We start from the raw sequence: 23,450 nt of genomic DNA, 5'->3' as shown, positions 1-23,450 counted from the left end.
TGAACCGAGCACGCCCGCCACCTCTGAGGTTATTCTAGTACACTATAGTTATGGCAGAATATTGCTCAATCATAGCCTCCTATATATGGCTCAATGGTCGTTGTTGCTGCTGTTGCTCTCGTTACTTCCGCTCTTTTGCTACTAGTGTCAGCGGCCGCGCAGTAGAGCCGGGCAGCGTTGTGCACGGCGCAACACTGACGTAAAAGTGTTCACTTCAGGCGGGCGATTTGAAGTGCGCTAGCACGATGCGGACCACCAAAGCTTGGTTTTATTTTAAAATAATATAAGTTCTATGGCGCAAAGGTAACACTACGAGGTTTCCGGACAACTATTTCAGCAATCAACATCGATTTAATATTTGCCTTAGTGTCCCTTTGAGCCACCCATTCATTATAAATATCCACATGGTGCAATGCCTTGTGCAATTCCACACTTCTGCCATGTCAATGTTTGCATAAATGATAAAATGAGTCCATTCGACATTGCTCTTTTACAGGGCCACTTTCTGAAGCAGTTTTGAGCACTGACGTGTTGCTCTGCTAGAACACCTGCCAACAATGAAGAATGTCGTTATTTAATTGCAGTTTCAACCCTTGTTTTCATTCTTCCTATGCACGATAGCTGTGATGGACAGCGTTGCCACAATAATCAGTTGCTGTAACGAGCTGATAACAACGCAAGACACAGGAAAAGTGATTTTTGCATAAAGCTTTGGCGTATTTATTAATACTCCAAAAAAATGTGCTTTTTACATGGCTGAGTGCACGGCAGCAATGACTAGGGCGTTGCACTTTACACGGTTGAAACACCCGCACATTGCACTATAAGAAAATTCGACACACCAGCCATATTAGAACAAGTAGATGGCACCTTTTAGACACCCTCCTTGGAGATGATATACAACACACACACATTATACACTCGCATCGAGGCCATCCCCCTCTACCAGACAGGTAAGCCAAGTGCATCAGTATACATATATATATATATTTGATTCTATCTCACTTAAGAAAGTCATGCGCCATCGAGACAAATAAAAAAATCATATTTACACACCAATTTACATGATCACAGGCTCTCAGCATTTAAATACCAGCACCAATACAAACGAGCATATCAAGTTCAAAGTACATTCCGACGCACAGATGACATCACTCGCAGTGCGCGTTAAAACACAAAGTCACACGTAAAGTGCCACAAGTTCAAAGTAAAAATGTAGTCTTTGAATTCACGCACACACAAACAAAAGGCAGTAAATGAGTGTACTGGCGGCTCCTTGCCTCTTTGGAACGCCTGTGTGTAAACCCATGGGGGCGATATTCCATGGGAATAAATATCCCCCTTACAGTTATTATGTGTGCCAGTTTGTAGTTGCATGTCATTTTTTTTAACGATGTACGTTGACTCAGCAATTAGTTAGTAATAATTATAGTTCCATTAGGTACCACTTGCAAGTGAACAATACATGCCAATGTTCTTTTTTCTTTACACTAGAGTGCACGGGGCACTCCACAATGGCCAACAGTTATTACTGAGCTGATTTTCCAAGCAAATACATGATAACAACTGACAAAGGTCTGTGCAAAGGGCAAAGAAGCTGTTTCTAAGAGAGTCAAAGCTACGACATACGCGCTATTTGTGTTCATTAGTATTACAAACTGTTCTTAGCGTTTGCAAGCTCGATGACCTACTTCCAGAAGGAATCCGGGGTGTACGTAGTATATTATATATTCTCACTTTGTGGGCCCAAGCATTCACTACCGAGGTTTCATTTTGCAGGCATTGCAGCACGCAATTTTCGTACACCCTCACGTTCCAAGCTTTCGTTGTAGAGAGAATGAACCTTCTCCTGAAATGCAAACACACTGTTGGTATAATAGCAGCTTCTAAAAGAAGCAGTGAAAGCTACGAACATGTATGGTGAAATTCTTGCTTGCTTTATGCTGGAAAGAGTTCGCAACTAGGAGCACAGTGCGTGTAGAGGCCAATGTCAGCATAATCGCCAAGCCACACTAGGATGTAAAGAGCAGAGTTCAGAGGACCCTGGGATGCAGTACAACGAGCCTTTTCTTTTTGTACTGCTTGCATTTGGAGTAATGGACTCACTAGCCTAATTACAAGGAGCTGTATTCTCACACAGGGACAAGGCCACAGGAATAAAATAAGTGTCACGATAATATCCCTTTTGACACAAAAACCTCTACTTCGCCAATGGACCTCTCCTTTCTCTTACCACAAGTTATCCAGCTATGAGCGAGACTACACTAACCATTGGTCTGCATGAAAAACCTCACATTGAGAAAGCTGTCAAAGTGTTTAACGCATATTGAACATTGACATCACAAGCTTGTACAAGCGTAATGCCTAAGCACGCACCCAATGCTTCAGGTTTTTTTCTCCCAGTAGCTGAAAAGCAGTACAAGTTGCGTTCCCATACACGCATTACAAGCTGCAGAAAGTATGGCACTGTGAATTGTGTGACCGCTGGCCACTGGGTTGCGTACCATGCTGCCACCAGAGTAAATGTCCGTAACGTTTCCCTAAGGCTCAAGAATGTACTGGGCATATGACGTACCGCAGTCTGTGGACTACGAAAACAGTAGAGTTGCCGATCTTATTAAAAGGACGAGTTGCACTGTCTTTCAGATGTCGTGAAAGAAGCCCCAAGAGTGGCAATTGTCCGGTGGTGCAGTGCATCGGGCCTGTAAAGAGCTTCCGCTGGTGAATGTATAAGCCTTCCAGCCATAGAAATAGGAGCAAGACCACTTGCGCTGAAGTAGACGAATGGTGAAGGAGCCCAAAGACTTGTGATGGGAACCCAACTACAACATGTGAATGCTGAGAGACCAATGTGAATTTGCCAGAAACCGCAGATGAAACACCAGCTCCATAGCGTCACACCTGATGCAGAGACCAGCAACACCGAACAGTGATGAGGGGTCTTGAGAAAGCCGGAAAACTCCACCCTTGATTAAACTTCTCCAACATGCAGCAGAGGAACAGCGATTTTCGTAACATTGAATATCAAGTCGGCATGCGAAAGTTGCAGGAAATACTGGCTAGAGTGTCCTGTGCTTTGAACACTCAAATGAGGCCTGTGCATTCCTGACACAGCAGTGTGTTGGAACATTTGGTTTACGTTAGTCAAAGCTGCAGGTGAGAAAACTCTGATAATGCTCAAACTGGCACAAATACTTCCTGCACTCTGGCGACGTTGTTTCAATGGGCATTTCAGCTAAGGTACTGCAATTCAGTCACTGAAATTAATCTAAACATGACTTTTGACGTGTCGAAAATGATTGAATATATCTTAATAGGAGAGCCACTATGACATACATAATGAAAGGAATAAATTTGTGGCATTGTACTTCGCTCTACGAAACAGAAACAGATTTGACTCCTAAGACTCGTTTTTCACAGAATTGGCAAGATGTATAAAGCGTGTGGTGTGTAAGTCTGCTGCCCTGCATGAAAAAGGTGAACTTCAGATATCTGTGGATTATATCCAACAGACAGTCTGCAAAAGGGTGTGCAATTAAATGCATGGTATGACATTGAACTTTTCTGTAGTGTGCCTTCTAAAGTGAACTGCTAGAGTTGCCATACAGCATTTCTTACATTTGTGCAATGTCAAACGGTCTTTATGAAGAATGCTGCTCTTTTATTCGTTGAGGTTTAACCAGTGATCGGCCCCGCAGGGGCGCCTGCGCAAGTAGGCGTTTGGTGTGTAGCGACACCACGGACCCGAGCTAACGGGGGAGTTTCTACTCCCTCCCACGCCTAGCCGTGCGTGGCTTTGCCGTGCCCGGGGAAAAGGGGATCCTGGGGGTTGAGCTGACGCTGGGTGATTGGACCTTTAAGGCCCCCCAGCAGAGGCAACACACCTCTTTGGCCCCGGCTTCACGTAGACGGCACCCCTGGGCTGACCCACCCAGGGGAAATCGGCAGTCGCCTTTTCCTATCTCTCTCTCCCTACATCTTCGTCTTTCTTACTTTTTTAGCTTTCCTGTCTACTTCTCTCTTCTGTTTACTTCCAATTTTCCTGGCGGCAAGGGTTAACCCTGTGCAAATAGCCTACCTTGGTCTAGGCGCATTGGGTTATGGCAGTGTTGTACGGCTGACGTCTGCAAGCTTTCAGCACCTGCAAACTTGCAGCGTCCCCTTGTTGGGCTCCGTGGTGGGTGGCCGCCAACGCTGCTGAACAAAAATAAGACCGGCATGCATGGAGCATTCCCTCAACTGTCTGATCGTACCGGCCTAAAGCGGGTACGCACCGACGACATAAATTTCTTCAACCAGCCAATAGAAACTTTTCCCCACTACCACGTCATTCACTGTGAAAAAACCGGAAAGCAAGCCAGGACCGTATCTCCTTTCGTAGTTGCCAGGTGTCTTACTGAAACTCTCGGGGCTGGATACAAAGTAACGAAGATGGCTAGCGGAGATCTTCTCCTAAAAATTCGGGACAAAGCACAATTTGTAAAGCTAGACAGCCTCTCAAAGTTTGGTGACGTACCGATCACCGTAACACCACACAGATCCATGAACACCACTCGCGGAGTGGTATCTGATGCAGACTTACTTGAACTCACCGAAACTGAACTTTTGGAAGGGTGGAAGAGCCAAAACGTCACTAATGTACAGAGAATTATCATCAGAAGAGATAATAAGGAAATACCGACGAAACACTTAATACTCACGTTTGCATCCAGTAAACTACCAGATTCCATTCAAACAGGGTACACCAAGACATCTATCAGGCCGTATATACCAAACCCTCGTCGTTGCTTCCAATGCCAGAGGTATGGCCATGGCTCTAAAACCTGTCGTGGTCGCCAGACCTGTGCACAATGTGGAGTCCTAGGCCACGTGTCTGAGAACTGCAAACAACCGCCACACTGTGCAAACTGCGAAGGAAACCATGCCGCATATTCACGCTCCTGCACATATTGGAAAAAAGAAAAAGAAATAATTACATTAAAGGTAAAGGAGAACATAACATTTAAGGAAGCACGGCGAAGAGTCGCTCCATTCTATGGACCTACATACGCTGATGCGGCGCGTCAGGGGGAACCGCCGCACCAGCCTTCGCCACTCCTTCGGCCCGCGCATACCGAGCCGACGGTTGTGGCACCTGCCCCCAAGGCGGCTGTAGCCCAGGCGACACCGCCTACTCCCAAACAGAGACCGGAGACTCCAGAGTCCTCGGGTCTCAAGGCCTCCCCTCACCAGGCGAGGCCCGTAATCCGAACTAACAGCCCGCATGTGCGGGCATCCAGTGCCTCCGAGGAGGCAATGGATACGTCGGCACCCTTGGTGCCGAAAGAGCGGCGTGGCTCCTTGGAGCGCGCCAAGAAAACGAAAAAGCAAATAACAGGGCCCGGTGACGGCCCTGTTAAGTGAACTCAAATTCCCCGTCTAAACAGCCACTCGCTTTTCGTACACACAGCACTATTTTACATTCACCATGAACACTCAAATTATACAATGGAACGTCAGGGGCCTCCTCAGGAACCTTGACGACATCCAAGAACTCTTACATGAACACTCGCCAAAAGTGCTGTGTGTACAAGAAACACACCTTAATTCAAAACACACGAATTTTCTTCGTAAATACGTTATTTTCCGAAAGGACCGTGTTGATGCCATGACATCATCCGGAGGTGTTGCCATCATAGTGAAACAAGGAACTGCAAGCACACACTTACAACTACAAACATCCCTTGAGGCAGTGGCTGTTCGAGCGGTTCTTTTTAATAAACTGATCACAATCTGCACTATCTACATTCCTCCTAGCTATCAGCTGCAAAAACGTGATTTACACTCTTTAATTGATCAACTTCCGGAACCTTATGTTCTCCTTGGAGACTTTAATGCGCATAGCAGGCTATGGGGGGACTCTCGGTATGACGCGCGAGGTCGGCTGATCGAACAGTTCCTTATCTCATCGAGCGCGTGTCTCCTAAATCGAAAAGAACCAACCTATTATAACCTCGCTAATAACACCTACTCCTCTATAGACCTGACCATAGTATCTCCATCTCTTGTGCCTCTACTACAGTGGAAAGTCGTCAGTAATCAGTACGGAAGTGACCACTTCCCCATAGTTTTGAGCACAACGACAGTAACTGAGTGTCCACCGCGCGTTCCCAAGTGGCTCATAAACAGAGCCGACTGGGAACAGTTTTATACTATCGCTTGTCTAGGTTGGAATGACATCTGTACTTTGAACATTGATGTTGCTGTGAACTACTTCACAACGTTTTTGATTGATGCTGCAACAAAATGCATCCCACAAACAAATGGACACCCTGGAAAACGATGTGTGCCATGGTGGAACGATGAATGCCGAAACGCGCGCAAACAGCAAAACAGAGCTTGGAGGCTGCTTCGTAACTCACCGACAGCCGAAAATCTTGAAACCTTCAAGAAAATAAAGTCTCAAGGCAGGAGAACGCGTCGGCAGGCCAGAAGAGAAAGCTGGCAGAAGTTTCTATCGGGGGTTAATTCATACACACAGGAGGCTAAAGTATGGAACATGGTCAGTATATAGGATAGCAGGAAAACAAGTACACGCACTTCCACTCGTAAACACTCAGGGTGATACCTTGGAAGATCAGGCAAACTTCCTCGGTGCACACTTCGAACAGGTATCCAGCTCGTCTCACTATACTGACACTTTCCAAAAATACAGAACAAGAATAGAAAAGCAGAAACTCGAACACAAATCCACTAGATACGAGGCATATAACCAAGCTTTCAGTCTAGCTGAGCTCCGAACATCTCTAAACTCCTGCAGTACTTCTGCCCCAGGCTCTGACCGTGTGATGTATGAAATGTTAAAAAACCTACCAAACGAAACCCGAAAAACCCTACTTTGTTTGTACAATGCTATTTGGTCTTCTGGCACTATTCCTACCGCCTGGAAAGAGGCTATTGTTATTCCCATTTTGAAAGAGGGCAAGGACCCTTCTTTACCCTCGAGTTATAGGCCTATAGCACTTACAAGCTGCTTGTGCAAAGTCTTCGAAAAAATTGATAAACTGCCGACTTGTACACTTTCTTGAAACAAATAATTTGCTCGACCCATTTCAGTGCGGGTTTCGAGAAAGTAGATCCACCACAGACCACCTTGTTCGTATCGAGGCACAGATCAGAGACGCCTTCGTTCATAAACAATATTTTCTCTCTGTGTTCCTCGATATCGAAAAGGCTTATGATACAACATGGCGTTTCGGAATTCTAAGAGACCTGTCACACCTTGGCGTGCACGGAAGAATGTTTCATATAATCGAAAGTTACCTGTCAAACCGGACATTCCGTGTCCGTCTGGGCAGTGTGCTCTCTCAAACATTTATCCAGGAAACAGGCGTGTCACAAGGTGGTGTGCTTAGTTGCACACTTTTTATTATTAAAATGAATTCTTTGCACTTGTCCATTCCCCGCAATATGTTCTATTGTACATATGTCGACGACGCTCAGCTTGGCTTCAAGTCATGCAACTTGGCCATGTGTGAGCGGCAGGTTCAGCTGGGTTTAAATAAGGTCTCCAAATGGGCAGATGAAAACGGATTTCGGCTTAACCCACAAAAAAGCACGTGTGTCTTGTTCTCTCGAAAGAGAGGCATGCACTCGGAACCTGACATTCGACTGAACGGGCAACGTCTGTCCGTCAAAGCCGAGCATAAATTCTTAGGCTTAATCGTGGACAACAAGTTGACCTTCGTACCCCACATAAAATATTTAAAAAGAAAATGTTTAAAAGCCATGAATGTTATAAAAGTGTTGTCACGTACTACGTGGGGTAGTGACAGGAAATGCCTCATGAACCTGTATAGAAGCCTTATTCGCACCCGCTTAGATTATGGGGCCATTATTTATCAGTCAGCGACTCAAAGTGCTTTGAAGATGCTGGATCCCGTGCACCATTCGGGCATCCGCCTTTCTACGGGTGCTTTTCGCACCAGCCCCGTAGAAAGCCTTTACGTTGAGTCAAATGAGTGGTCGCTTCATCTGCAAAGAACCTACGTGTCCTTTGTATATTTCCTTAAGGTGAAAGCAGACAAGAGGCACCCATCATACTCTACTATTAATGACTTGTCGAGCTCCATTCTTTTTTAAAACAGGCCTTCAATGAGGCAGCCCTTCTCAGTTCGCCTGAAGGGTCTAGCTGAGGACACTGGAGTGTCACTCGAACACAGTTTAATGGCTCCTGTAGCATACCCGCCACCGTGGCAGTGGCAGACTATAGATTGCGATGTGTCTTTTTTAGAAGTTACTAAACATGCGCCTATTGCCCATATTCGAACATACTTCTTGGAACTTCAACACAAATACACACGTCCTGAGTTTTTTACAGATGCCTCTAAGTCTAACTCCTCTGTGTCCTACGCTGCTGTTGGCCCTTCCTTTTCGGATGCTGGCCCTCTACATCCAGGCACAAGTATCTTCACAGCGGAAGCTTACGCGATACTTGTGGCAGCTAAACACATCAAACAATCACAAATACAAAAAGCAGTAATTTATACAGACTCCCTCAGTGTGGTAACGGCTCTGCACAGTCTTAAAAAACAAAAAAACCCTGTCCTAGTTTCACTTTACTCCATTTTATGCACCCTCCACACACTCAACAGACATGTTGTTGTGTGCTGGGTGCCAGGGCACCGTGAGATTCAAGGCAACGTGATGGCGGATCAGCTTGCTGCATCCGCCCACGAAAGCACCGCCATTACACCGACATCAATCCCGGCCCTTGATCTTAAGCCGTCTCTCAAACGAAAACTCAGGGACTACTGGCAGAGCAAGTGGGATACACACACACAAAACAAACTACACGTTATCAAGCCACACCTTGGCCATTGGCCACCAGTATCAAAATCACGTCTAACAGAGGTAACACTAACAAGACTCGGGATAGGACACACATACACGACACATACGCATCTTTTGTCCGGTGGTGATCCACCATTGTGTGACAGATGTGGAGAGGCATTGACAGTCCTTCACATAATAATCCAGTGCAAACACTTAGAAACTCTAAGAAAACGACATTTTCCATTACCCTACCGACAGCATATACCTTTACACCCTGCAATGTTCGTCGGTAGGGAACCGCTTTTTAGTCATAAATCGTTGTTAGCGTTTTTAAAAGAAATCAATAATTTTCATATCATACACCCGGGCATTCCGTAGCACGACCTCTCTCGAGAGGTTTTTGCTGCGGCGGTTACACAAGAAAGCACTTGCCTCACGGCCCTTGGACGCAAGGGTATGAACGAGTGAGGCACTTGTGCTAATGCCATTCATATCCACCATCGCTTTTTATAATCACCAACTCTTGTCATCTATCCTCACCACACACACCTTTCAGGGCATGGTCATGATTTTATTACTTGTATGTTTTTACCCGCCTTACCACGAGGAATTTTATGGCCTTTATATAGCCGCTTATCACAATCATTGCCCATATTCTTAGTAACATGAACTGGCGCTCTTTGGCCGTGAAACGGCCCTTGCGCCACAAAACTTCAAACATCATCATAACCAGTGATCGGCACGTGGCAGATTAGTGTATAGAGAGCTGTAGCACTGACATCGCCTCTCAATTTCTATGCCAAGACCAGTGTGTTCTGCCATAACAGTTCTGTTAATTTTATAAGCACATGCACTGTTGCGACAGGCGACTTGCAACAATGTCTTTTGTAACATTTTCTCTGCAAGCTGCACGTCTGTGAGCACATTTTCCTTCAGTAGTCGTAAGAGTGTTGTTTTTTTCTGAACTTTCTGTACATGTTTTTAAACTATGTGTCGCTTTGCCCGGCAAAGTGTGCCAATGAATGGGAACTGTCTTGTTACAAATTTCGTTACAGGCTGCCTGTATTGCTTTAATGTTGCATTGACCGTAATTATAATAGGCGGAATAAAACAAGTTCCCACATCAAAGAACTCTCTCTAGAAGGCAATGTCGCATGATCCAATGATTTCTGGTTCCACTGTTTGGTGCACAATTTCCTTTCTCTTGCTCATATCTCTCGTCTGACGAGCAGCGACGTGCGAAAAACAAGACAAGTTAACCGGCGAACTTTAGGTCTTTTCGAAACGGGCACTTACAAAACTTTCACAACTCAAGTGTCATTACGTACCACGGCTCCAACAGCCCGATTTCCTGGATCATCGAGCAACAAGGTTGCAACGGAACACAATGGTGTCTCCTTAGGCCAAGAATCAGTCAATTCACCTGAACTTTACGAACTTGTTCAGGTGGTGCCTAACTACCCAGAAACCGAGGCCCACGTTAGAAAGCCCACCTGTAGGCCACCACCCAGCAGTTCAGCCAGGGAAAAAGAGATCCGACATTTATTTCTGCGGGCATTGCAAGCGGCGATTTTCATGCACTCTCACTTTCCAACTGGTGAAGTGCGGCGCAATTCAAATGGTGCCGAAGTTGTTTACTTCTTCAGCATCAAGAGAAGGCAATGTAAATGGGCTGCAAACTAACAACAACCTTTAAAAGTTGCACACACAAGAAGGGCTCGGTGGCGATGCATACTATCAGAATCTTAGATTGCACAATGATGTACGACAAAGCGTTACAACTAGACAAGACAGATACAACTCAGGCACGTGTCAAACAAGCTTTGGTCCCACACTGCACGATACCATACTTAAAGCTAGCTCAGCCAAAACTGATTAAACCTCTATCCGCGTTTCAGCAGTTGCAATTTTACTGAACGCTCGCTCAGCTCGCCAATGTTAGCCAAAAAATGTAGAAGCAAGTGGGAAAGGTGTGATCGAAAACTGTCATCAACACCGCAGTACCTCAAGATAGCCGTGTGTGCAAACAGGCTTAAGCATCAGGTTACTGCAAGGTTTGGCAGCCACAGGTAAGAACAGCCGATATGCCAACTAAAGCTGCTTTCAAGGTTCATGTGCAGTAGACCCAGTGTTTGCAACATCGACGTCTACTGCTTCTTGCTTGTTGAACAAACAGGTGATAGTGGCATTAGTTGGGCCGAAATTTCTTGAGAAGACCATCTACCTGCCTGTGGTGTCACTGCAAGAGTTGCTTTAACTTACAAATTCCTTTTTATTAGACTTGCATAACATCATGGCATTAAGGAACAGTTCACTACAGGCTTCAAAAGATAGAATTTTATGTGGAGGTTACGGCCGATGTTGAAAATGAAAGAGACTAGCACTCTAAACTGAAAACAATAAAACGTGCACTTTTATTTCTGCAACCGTAGTTCATAAAAGATCCCTTGTTCAAAAGGAATCAAGGAACATAATCTCTACAGTGTCCTGTATATTGTGCGCATGTGGCTGCTTGCAGCAGTGATTTGATGTCTCTGTTTCATTGTCGCAAAGTAGCAGCGACAGCCGAGACCTTACTTACGAAGAGCGCCCTGAACCGCCCTGCTTAACTAAAAAAAGAATATTTGTCTGTGGCAGTCGAGGGCACATTTCAAGGCTGACATGCCTCAAATGACGAGTCAATTAATTAAAAACCTGTTAAAAACTAAGGTGCCCTTGAACAAAGCGGGCATGTCGCACAGTCTCAAGAGGGGCGACACCCATCCAGTCACATGATGCCCACAGATTGTGGCAGCCACCTCAACCATGCAGCACCCCAGACCTCGTGGCTGTGGCAAGCGTTGCGTCAATGTTGCGGAGCGAAGTCAACGCATTCGTGAACGGCGTGGCGGTTTACGAATGCGACTTTCAGACTACCGCTTTGTGCGGGGAAATGCCAGGAAGGCCGCAGAGTTGCCAGGTGAATCCATCAGCTGGGCGTGGCAGCGGTCCTCGGGCGTGATGTCCGTGGCGACGTACGTAGTGATGCCGACTTCTTGTGGAGCTCTCGGGTGGCTGACCGCTTTTGCCGCGGAACTGTAGGTCGAACAAGCGGTTTGGTGGTGCAGTTTGCGGTCAGCCGATGGAAAATGGCATTAGCCACCCATATGGACGGAGAAAAGAGCTTGAGAGGATACCTGAAAGAGCCCAACAGGTGGCAGCGTATGGTCACAACGAGGTAGAGAACAGAACAAAGTGGCCATCTTGACGAAAAAATGCGGCAGGAATAGAAACTTGCTATACTAGGAGATTATAAAATTTGCGGGTATAAAGTGACAGCAACAAGCACAGGGCTGAGTTGACTGGCGGAACATGGAAAAGGCCTTTGTCCTGCAAATGTAGTCGGGCTGATGCTGTTGATACTAAGAGACCCATAAACTGTCACACACTCTAGCTGGAGACAAACCAAATAAGTTTGCTGTACGAAATTCATACATTAGTCAAATTGATGGGGACTAGGTCGTTAAATTCAATTTTAGAGTACATGCAGACTAAAAAGAGCCACACTAAGGTTACAGAGAGGAACGAAACTGAACAGCATACTTTATCTTGTTTGTCTGCGATAATGCTAATTAGATTATGTTTAAATAGGCATGCCATATTCCAAAATCAAGATCCTGTTATTCAGCACAAGCACACACATTTAATCAATCTAATACTAAGATTATTTGCATTCTAGGTACTTTCGTCAACGCTGACAATGTGTGTCAAAATTTAGGCATGCAGGTGCTGCCTGCACAGTACTCCCAGATTGAAACACGGTATCACTTTATTTAGTGCAACGATTTTTATGAGGAATCGCTCGGGACAACCGTATCATGTTGCAGCAAATCTGGCCACGAAAGATAATGTTTGCTGCAATGCAAGTCTCAGAATGAAAATTGCGCTGATATGGCTCAAGCTGTAGATGCTGGAAACTAAAGTGTGAGCATTAACTTGGGAACTTTTACATTTCAAACTTCAAGTACTGTACCAGCAGCAACTGTGCCATTTATTTCAATTTAGTTACATCATCCCAACATTACACCAACCTGGCCGCTGCTGCATACTTTTCTGAGTTTTGTTCACGACTGCTTTCATGCCACTGTTCTTGCCATGTGAATACACTACTTGAAGTGAAAAACCTGTCTGAAGCATATGCAACATCCATGATGATGAATACAGTGTTTTGTGGTCCAGGAACCATGCATGGCCAAGGAGAATCGCATCGGAGTTTTGCAACAGCCTTGCGTACATGACTGATTCGAGTTGTCGGTTCTTTCGCACATGCAGAAGCGTCAAATGCAAGGTACACTCCAAGCCGAAATTCGGCAAAGTTAGACTAACTGCAGTCGTTAAACCAACGGACGAACGGTTCGTCCAACAGGGACTAAATGCGTGACAGTGCGTGTCTTGCGCAAACGCCCGGCAATGAAGGGACCAACGGGGAGGGCAACTGCGCCGCGATCGCCTCCTGTCGATGCTGCACTGCAATGCTCGGCGTGGTCGGCGATCATGAAAACAAGTTATATAGGCTATACGCCACTGTGAAAGCGAAGCAATATGAAACGAATAGAAGACGTTATGACAGGCAAGTAGTACAACATGCAGTCAGTGCACACAACAAGCGCCCTCGCGTTTTCACCATGCCGGCACGGGCGGGCCGAAACCAAGTGAAAATTGCCGAACACGGGCAAGGCGGATAACTCGCTTCAATGTGCTGAATTAGTTCGAACTACGATGAACACTGACAACGCTAATTAAAGTAAGCTGTTCATCAGCGGTCGTGTACCCACACAGTGACCACAACTTCAAAGCGATATATAGGAAAAGTAGGCTTCGTACGTCATCGGTATACCAAGCTGGCTGCCGGTGTGAGTGCATTGCCGGCACAAGCGAAGGAAACGTCACGTACAAATTCACAGAAAATGTAGCTCAGACAAACTTATGTCTTTTTCTCCATGCGACAATCGTTATCAAAAATCCAGCGTGTAGGCGATCGCGGATACGACTAATCGTGCGGCCGGTGGTACACAGGGAGCGACTTACTAGCACGGTGAAAGAACCTTGCCTGCGAACGGTCTCGTCGCTGTAAGTATACAAATATCTACATCACCCGGCAAGACACCGTGAACATGGGACACTTACCTATTGTTCATTTGTGACAATAAAATAACGACGACGAAAATTTCACGCGAGCCGCATGTTGCGATCGCCGGTGGTCGTTTAGCCGTACTCGTCGTAAGCCTAGCGACGCCGTCGGCAAGCCGACACGGTATGGCATCGGCGGGGCGCCTGGCTGCTTCGCCGGCTTTCCCGCATAAGCGCCGCTGCTATGTTTGTGTTTGCGGACTCGCGCGCCAGCATTGCGAACGCTGGTTTGCAGGAGCGGCGCCAGGATGTTTTTACTGGGGGGGGGGGGGGGGGGGCAACCACGAAAAGTGAGTTCCTCCAAGGGGGCAAGCAAGTGGGGAGCTTATGCGTTGTATTTTCACTGTCTTACTCTCTTCCCCTTTTCTTCTTTTATAAACGCCCAACTTCTTCGATGGAAGTCTACGATATGTCCTGTTACATGTCACCTACGCTTCGTTCAGTAGCTCAACACGTCCATAAACATGCGTATTGTTCTGCTTAGGTGAGTTCAACGTAATATATTATCTGAAAGATTTTCTCTTGATCTAAATCAACTCTTACACTCTTACAAAAGAAATCACCTAGGCGCTAGCTTTATACGGGTTAGAATGGGATTAGCTGGGCGAAAAACAGCTGATCTATAGCTTCCTTGATAATATTACCAGAACGATAGCAACTTGAAAAAATGGGCGCAGCTGTGATGTAGTCGGAGGTAGCCAGCCAAGCCTCTGGGAGAAGTCGAGCCGAAGCAACGCCTCCTAGAACTTGTCAAGCCTGCGTGTCACAACGTCAGCTACGTCATCAGCGTCGACCGGTTTGACGCCGCTATGCTGCTTCGCTGTCTTTGCTGTCTAGTACACTGTAGCTGTATCTACTGCTATGCGCAGTTCACTGCAATCTCGCCAAGGATAGCTATCTATTAGCTCACCTGCAACTGCTTCATTTGCTGCACGCAAGTGCTGCTTAGTCACGAAATACCACAATCTTTCACCACAATCTTCCGAAAACACAAGAGGACACCAATTAGTCGGTGGCTGAAACCGTTTGGCTGGGCTAAAGGCCCAGGTTCTAAACACACCAGTGTAAGTAAGATATTCGAGCAACGCAGTAGGATACAACTTAATATTTAGCATGTTTACACAGCAGTTGTATTGCTAGTAAAATGAAAATTGATACAGTTTGTCAAACAACCTATATACAAAATGCAGTACCAAATAAAAGAAATTAAGCTTGGTAACCAGCAGCAACAAAATAACACGTGTTAACTAGATCACAATATAGCTTCGAAAGAGTCATTTCAGAGCATCAGAGATAACCAACACCACTAAGTAATGTTCATATCAATTCCAAGTTTCGTAATGATGCGCCAGATTACAAAATGTTAAAAGGCTGTTCTTGCACCTGCTGGTGTTGCTAAACGTTGGAAATGGGAAAAGAAAAAAGAAGCAATGTAGCAAAAGAATAAACAAATGAAGGGCATAGATTTGTAAAACTGGATCACGCATAGGCAGGTAAGTCATTTCACATCTGACTAAACAGTACACCAGTTTTCACAAACGTGTCAGCTCTCCTACTAGGCACTGTTCACCACACAAGCGGGGCACCGACGTGGCCTCAGACAAGCGGGGCACCTTTTGCAATTTGTTTGAAAGCGAGGAAAAACGGCCGGAATTATTCGATGGCGAAGCGGGTTTCCGTGCCCGAACATTTTTCCCATGAAGGCGCCGCAAAGGTACTATAGAGTTTCATTTACCAGCATACTAGTGCAGACGTATACGCCGATTATTGTGTGCAGCATCGAACATGTCAACAACACGCTGAAGGTCTATCTTATTGGCTAGAGACCGCTCTACCGCAAGCACAGCTAGGTCGCTCAGACGGTTGTTAGTCATTTTGCTGCGAAGATAAGTCTTCAGTCTTCGAAGGCACGAAAATGTGCGCTCGCAAGAAGATGATGATGACGGTATCGTCACGGCGATAACACTTAGCTTGTGCAGTTCGTGAAAGGCTAACTTATACTCTTCCAATACGGTGACCAATTGCAGCAATGTTTCTATCTTGCACTTCCTTTCGGCTTCGATGCGCTGAAGAAGTTTAATTACCAACTTGCATTCAACTTCAACGCTGTTGATGTCGCATGCATAGTGCTCAGCGAAAGGCTTGAGCAAGGAGACGTCCATAAAATTCCCACTTTGAGGGTGGAGGGCGCTGACTCCGCAGAGTATGTCATTATTTTCCGCAAATCGCCTAGTCAGTTCCACAATGAGGTGGTCCAAAACGGACAGAAAAACTTTGACTCTGAAAGTTTCTTTTGAATCTGGAGACTCTTCTTCAACGGGCCGTCCTTCACTTAATACAAACTGCTCTAAATGGAGCGGAAGGCGCTTCGTTCTCTGCTTTTCCCTTTGGGGGACCCCGTTCTCCTCAGAAATAGTGCAGGTTTGCTCCCACACAGTGTCAAACGCGCTCTGCGAATTTCTGATTTCGGATAACTCGTCAATGACAGTGTGCGCCATTAGGCATGCCTGACTAAGGTTGCAGTCTTTACTTTGTAATATGTCCGAAAAAAGCCTTAAGGCGGCTGAGTAGCTTGGTGAATAGCCTTAAACAGAAAAGAAAAGAGAAGTTCATTTGCTCCAGCAGACCCCCGGCTTCCGTTGCCCGCCTGCTGTTTGTAGCGATGACTTCGCTGAGGCATACAAGAATGGTAGGAAAGCTTTTCATGGCTGCTGTGCAAGCCGTTATCTGCCAGGCCCATCGTGTATCCCTGAGACGCTGCAGCTCTGTCACAGGCAAAGACAACCTTTTTTGAACATCTACATACAGGGAGTGAACTGCAGATCCACTTAGGAATACATAAAGGCTTTCCAAAAGAGAAAAAATCCCTCACCGGTTGTATCGCCTTGCAGACATCCACGATGACAAGATTGAGACGGTGGTTCATGCAGTGTACGTACACTGCCTGCGGCACTTCCTGCATAGTGCCTGGACGCCTCGTGACGTACCACTCATGACACTTGCACCATCGTATGTTTGAGCAATGCACAGTTGAGAATCAATGCCGCAGCGATTCAGCGTTTCCTTGACGTAGTTCAGGAGCGACTTAGCATCCAATTGCTCAGCGTTGCGGAATCGAAGGAACCTCTCAAAAACAGCCCCATTGTGGTAGTACCTTACTACCACTGACAACTGTTCCGTCTTACTTAGATCCTTGGTTTCATCGACGATAAGTGCAAAGCACTGGGAGCTTTTCATATCTTCCTTTATACTTGTTAATGTGATGTGGCTGAGAATTTCGAGGATCTGGTCTTGTATCGAGTGATGAACGTACTTCGAATCCACCATTCAGTTTCTTTCCTATAATGTCGTCATATTTAGCAAACAAGTGCAAGAGCTCAACGAAGTTTCCTTTGTTTTCACTTCTGGCACTTTCATCGTGGCCCCTCTGAGAGATTCCCTGAACGGCAGTAAATCGCAATATATCGGCAACTCTTGCTATATAGAGGCGATTTTCCTGCACCTCCCTGGAGTGCGCGTCGCTGAGATGTGTTGCAACCGACCTGCTTTGTCCTCCCGCCTTCATCTACGTGAAGGAAACCCACGATGCCTGGCAAGTCTTATGCACGAGTGAGTTTTCGTGCTTCCTGAAGCCACCGTCTCTTTCTAGGGCATTTTTCCAATTACTGTATCCAGCATTGACAAATGCAGATTTCTCATTGTCACCAGTTGAAAACATTCTGCAAGGGTAACAGAAGGCTGCGTCAGCCTGCGCGCTGTACTCCAACCAAGGAGATAGGCGGTACCAGTTTGAGTTGAAGCTCCTGCTCAATTTGCCGTACTTCTTAGATGGAAATGGGTTCAGTATTGGCTGTGTGGGTTGCTCTGTCTTGAATTTCGAAATGTCCAACTGGCCTGCGTGGTCGACATCCACATCAGAGGCGGTGAATTCTGTCGCAGAATCAGGTTGATGTCTTGCTGCACACGATGCGGAAAGGTCATCACATTCGCGGTCCATGTGCCCTGACGAGGACGGGCAAGCATCGTCAGACGCGGTGCTACGCACAGTCTCTTCAAGCGGAATTGAAACAAAGCACTGAGCATTTTCTTGTTCCTGAAGCGTCTCCGAATCTTCTGCTGGGAAGCAAAAAGCTAGGGGGAGACGGCTTTTTGCTTGGTGCGCTTGCTCGAAGGCGAAAAAAAGTCGGCAATAGACCTTTTCTGTGACATACTGAGACAACCCAATGTAGACTGAACGTTAAAGGGATGGTTCAATCCCAGAACAAGCCCAACAGTGATCAAGAGCTACTGGGTGACGATGACAGGAATGCGGTCAAAGCCGCGGCCGTCTATGCTGGCAGAGTGATAGACCAATCCCAGAACAAGCCCAACAGCGATCAAGAGCTAGTGGGTGGGTCTCCCGCGGAGGCCGTAGGATGGCAGGTCAAACGCAGCAAGCGGGCTCAGAAGCGACAGCGCAAGGAGAGGGCAGAGGATAGCCAGGCCTCCATACCATCTTCGCGCAAGAAAACAGCCAACGGCCCCCCAGAACGGCCAGCAGGACTCCCGGGCGCATTCGTCTACGGGGATGGCAATGCACGTAGACTCAAACGTGCAGTCCTCCAAGCCAGTGCTTGGCACAGAGGTGTACACTGCCGTACGAAAAAAGATGCCACGCTTGTGGAAACAATGGAAGCCATTGAGACTGCGACGGACGTCTGGGATTCAACAGAGGCCATCGTGGTTCTGCACGCCGGTCTCAGCGACATCCAAGACGACACATCTCCACACGATTCAACTGAGAAGATCAAGTCCCAAATAACTTTCTGGAAGGCAAGAGCCAAAGGCCACTTTTTCGTGGTGTACAGCGTCCCAGAAGTAGGACACAAAGACGATACCATGCGGATAAAGTGCGAGTTGCAGAATCAAAACCTACGTCAAATTTGCTCAGACATTAGAACGCGCGTGGAGTTCGTCAGTGTCACAAAGGCTCTCCAGGATAAGATGAATGGAACTTCCTACAGTGAATACGTCGCCGAGCAACTAGGACAACGATTGGGACGCAGACTATGTGCTTTTTTAGGGCTTCGCCCGCCGGGCAACTACAAGCACAGGGCATGGAGGGTGAAACCAACTATCTCCATGATGACTGCCCTGGGACAGACAATCCTACAAATGGCCAATCCACAGAGGAGGCAGAAGCGCTCCTGGCACAGGACGTAAAGAAAAAGTCGACCCGCCGTCGCCGTAGCCGCAAGAAGAACGAGGACATACATGTAGGCTTCCTTAACCTACATGGTGCTCGAACGGCGAGCAAATGGGAAGAACTATATCAGATGATGGGTGACGAAGATATAGATATATATGCCGTGGCTGAAACACACCTTCGAGTCATGGAAGAGCCACCAGTACATAAAAGTTGGCAGTGGGCTGGCTTGAACCGTTCAGGTGAATCGAGGAAAGGGGGAGGAATAGGTTTCCTGTGGAAAACTAGGTCAGCTTGGAAGAAACTGGACAGCCCGTGTGTTGATCGACGTATGTAACTGCGCGGTAGTAAACACGGACGACAAGAAGATACAAGGACAAGCACAGCTATCAACTGAAGGTTTATTTTTCACAAACCACATATATATGACTGAAACAGAAACAGAAAACACGAAAATCAACAAAAACTGATGACTTAGCACTTAACAATCGACAAAACGTGAACGTTTGACAAAAGCAGATTCAAGGACCATGTGCGCCACTTGCCAGATACCGTAGCTCTTTATCTAAAAGAGCTAACGACGGTTTGCTGACGCAGTGTTCTGGTCCCCGTGCCATTTTTTCCGCTTCGACGATCATACGGGTATGATCGTCTTTGTGCCTGAACATTACTACCGTGCTTTCGAACTGCGCAAGGCAGCCACACCTACTGATGTGCTGAGCTAAAAAACCCTCATTGCCAGTGCGCACATTGCGTGCGTGCTCGCGCAGGCGCTCATTTAGGCATCTCCCAGTCTGCCCGATGTAACACGCACCACAAGATAGCGGAATTCTATATACTACATTCATGTCACATCTGACAAACTGGGTTTTATGCCTGACAGTGCAAGCTTGTTTGGGCCTATTGTTTACACATGTCATTTTGGCTAGCTGAGAGAGCTTGTAAGGTGCCGAAAAAACGACCTTTACGCCCATGCGCTGACCGAGCTTTTTTATCTTGTGAGATAGCTGGTGCTTGTAAGGGATTACCGCGACTTTGTCACGTTTGCTTTTGTCTCTGTCATTAGTGCTCTCTCTGCTTCTGGGCTTTTTCTTCTTTTTTATTGTTTCTGCCACAGAAATGAGAAGCGAATCCGGGTAGCCAGCTTCTTTCAGACGCTCAACTTGATTTTGGAAGCTTGTTTCCATCATATGGAAACATGATCTGTCCAGGGCATTAGTGAAGCAGGTGTTCACTATGCCTCTCTTAACCAATTTGCTATGCGCTGATTTAAAAGGCAAAAGCGGTTTCATAGCGCGAGGCTCATACATCCAGCATGCGTGATTCACGCTGAACAAAAGTCTCATGTCTAGGAAGCGAATCGAGTTGTTCACTGGGAGTTCATGGGTCAGTACGAGTGGACTCAAGCAGTCACTAAAAACTTCAATTACATCAGATGACAACCCCATTACTCTAGCAGATTCACACTTAAAAACCACCAGATAGTCGTCGACGAACCTGAAAATTCTCACAACTTCCTGGCAACTCAGCCGCTCTTTCAAGTTCCTGTCGAACTTCGCAAGCAACAAATCACTCAGAATCGGTGCAATCGAAGATCCTATTGAAACGCCATTATTTTGATAAACATCACCGTTCCATTCTACAAAGGTAGAGGTCAGATAGGTAGCTAGCAGGTCAAGAAAACTGCTAACACTGACACCAGCTGCATTCTGGAACGTTACGTGGCCCATTAGATCAACACATTCTTCTATGCATGAATACAAAGCGTCACGAGGGAGAGAATAATATAAATCTTTGATATCTATGGAAAAAGCACTCAAAGTGTAGTTAGAATACTCTTTGAAGAATTCAGTGACCTCCCTTGAATTCCTGACTAGAAAGGGATCATTAATCTCTAAAAGTTTCAACTTTTTCTGCAAAAACATCCCTAAGGCGTTTTGCCAAGAGCCCTTCTCTGTAACAATGACACGAAATGGCACGTCGGCTTTGTGTGTCTTTGCCGAAAAAAACATCTCTAGGGCCAACTTCTCACTTTTTTCTATCTTTTTTGCTATTTCAGACAGGTTAAGCTGCGTGCACAGTTTTTTCGCCTTAGATTTGACTTTAACCAGGTCAATACCACTGCACTTTTGGAAGACGGATGTGACCGCACTTACAGCTTTCTTCAGGTACAAGTCTTTGTTGAGGACCGCGAAGCCTCCCTCCTTGTCCGAATCTTCTTGTCGTCCGTGTTTACTACCGCGCAGTTACATACGTCGATCATGAATCACCAACTCGCCCAATCGTCCACCGTGTGTTGAGCATATGTGGGTTGAGGGCTACCTGCAAGGGCTGGCAGTCCTGGTAGGGGTGGCCTACTTTGCCGTATCTGCTGGAGCTGATGCCGGAAACTCAAGAATGGCGCAGTGCATCAGGGAAGACGTGGCAAGATGGGCAAACCAGCGAGAGGTTCTCATTATGGGCGATTTCAATGGGCACCTCCAAGCTCTGGATGGCTTCCAAGATACCAATGGGGAACTACTACTGGCACTGGCACGTACACTCGCCTTAGATGTGCTAAATCTTCGCCCAGAATGTGAAGGACAGTACACCTGGAGCGCCAGGAACAGTCGCAGCTGTATTGATTACGTGCTTGCGACACCTGCTTTAGCACGACGTCTCACCCACATGAACATCGATAAAAAAGGTGAATTCAGCATAGGAAGTGACCACAACCGAATCAAGTTGAGCTTTTCTCGATCATTCTGGCGAACCATTGCGAAGGAACATCGCAACGCAGCTGAGAGGCACCTCCCGCAGTTGGAGTATGCGGCAGTCGCGAAGCATTCGAGCAGAACTTTCAACCGACGGAACCACCAACATATGATCAATTTGTGCTCGAACTGAGACGCATCATGAAGAAGCACGAAATTCACGTAAATTCCCGCGGTGGCCTAAGGCGCAAAGGTTGGTGGGACGAAGAAGTACAACGGGTCCTTATTGCAAGACGAACGGCGAATCGCCTACATAGAGCGGCTGTTAAGACATCACCCGGAGAGGAGTGCATGAGTACCTGGGAGGAATACCTCCGCCTCAAAAGAGAGATGCGGATCCTCGTACAAAGCAAAATAGCTCAGTACAATAGCAAACAATTGCGAGCTACCACAGAAGCAGGGCGTAACGGTGCAAATTTTGGAAATATGTGTCTTCGTTAGATCGCCAAACTCCGGCACCTGAAATTCGACACCACTCTAGTAACCTACCGGTCACCGACCTCGCAGCGCACCTCACGACCCACATGCAAGAGCTCTTCAATCCCACACATGACGAATCGACCTCAGCAGTAAACGGCGACCCGGATGAGCATCACCAGCCAAGTGAACAGAACCATTGGCAGATAACGAGGATCGCTCTTGAGCGTGCACTCCCATGTATCAGTGCAAGCACTGCTACCGGACTGGACGGCATACCGGCGGGCCTTGTGAAATGCTTGGGGAAGTCTGCTCGAGAACACCTCGCGGGAATTTTCAATACCATCCTCAAGAACGGCCCAATCCCATCGGACTGGCAATGCGGCCGAGTAAGCCTCGTGTGCAAGAGAGGAGGTGACGCTGGACTGCTGGGCGACTATAGACCAATTACGGTGACGAGCGTCCTGTATAGACTCTTCGCTCAAGTCTTGAAGGTGTGGATGAGCGGCTGGGCGGAGAAGAGGGGCATACTGTCGGAACTCCAGAATGGCTTCTGACGGAACCGACGCTTGGAAGACAATCTTTTCGTACTCACCCAGACCATCGAGGTGGCACGGAGAGAAACCAGAGGTCTGCTTGGATGCTTTCTGGATGTCACCAAGGCTTATGATAGTGTGCCACACGAGGAGTTTTTCCACCAGTTAGACCAACGACAAATGCCGAGCGTGTGGACAGACTTTCTCCGGCGGCTCTATGCAGATAGCTTGGTGGTAGCATGCTTCAGAGGCACCAGAACACAGCCTGTGAGAGTGACAAGAGGACTCAGGCAGGGCTGCCCTTTGTCTCCGCTGCTATACATGCTATATGTGGCGGGACTCGATCAGGCACTCGTGGAATCGGGAGTTGGCTTCGCGTTCCGCCTCATGATTGGTGGGGTGGCGCAGACATGGACGCTGCCCGGCTTGGTGTTCGCGGATGATCTAGTATTACTGGCTGAGCACAGCAGTGGCCTTCAGAGGTTGGTAACACTGGCGGCCGACCACCTGAAGAGTCTGGGCCTTCACTTCAATGCCAAAAAAATCGGCCATATTGCAGTTTTCAGGCGTGGAGAC

The 23,450-nt window shown here is 46.9% G+C and overlaps 1 protein-coding gene and 1 pseudogene across 1 annotated transcript in view; both read right to left on the bottom strand.

Moving 5' to 3' along the window:
• Positions 1–11,446: 11,446 nt before the first annotated feature.
• LOC142761678 (etoposide-induced protein 2.4-like) overlaps positions 11,447–23,450 on the bottom strand; it is a 28,230-nt gene continuing 16,226 nt past the window's right edge. The window contains exon 2 of the mRNA XM_075868726.1: positions 11,447–11,990. Within this exon, the coding sequence (XP_075724841.1) occupies positions 11,783–11,990 (208 nt within the window). The 3' untranslated portion in view covers positions 11,447–11,782. The remainder of the gene's footprint in view (positions 11,991–23,450) is intronic.
• LOC142767138 (zinc finger MYM-type protein 1-like) lies at positions 15,620–16,945 on the bottom strand (annotated as a pseudogene).

Source organism: Rhipicephalus microplus, chromosome 7 (assembly GCF_043290135.1).
Source record: "Rhipicephalus microplus isolate Deutch F79 chromosome 7, USDA_Rmic, whole genome shotgun sequence".
Classification (NCBI taxonomy): domain Eukaryota; kingdom Metazoa; phylum Arthropoda; class Arachnida; order Ixodida; family Ixodidae; genus Rhipicephalus; species Rhipicephalus microplus.
The sequence above is the reverse complement of the archived record's forward strand: the minus strand, read 5'-3'. Positions and strand labels throughout refer to the sequence as shown.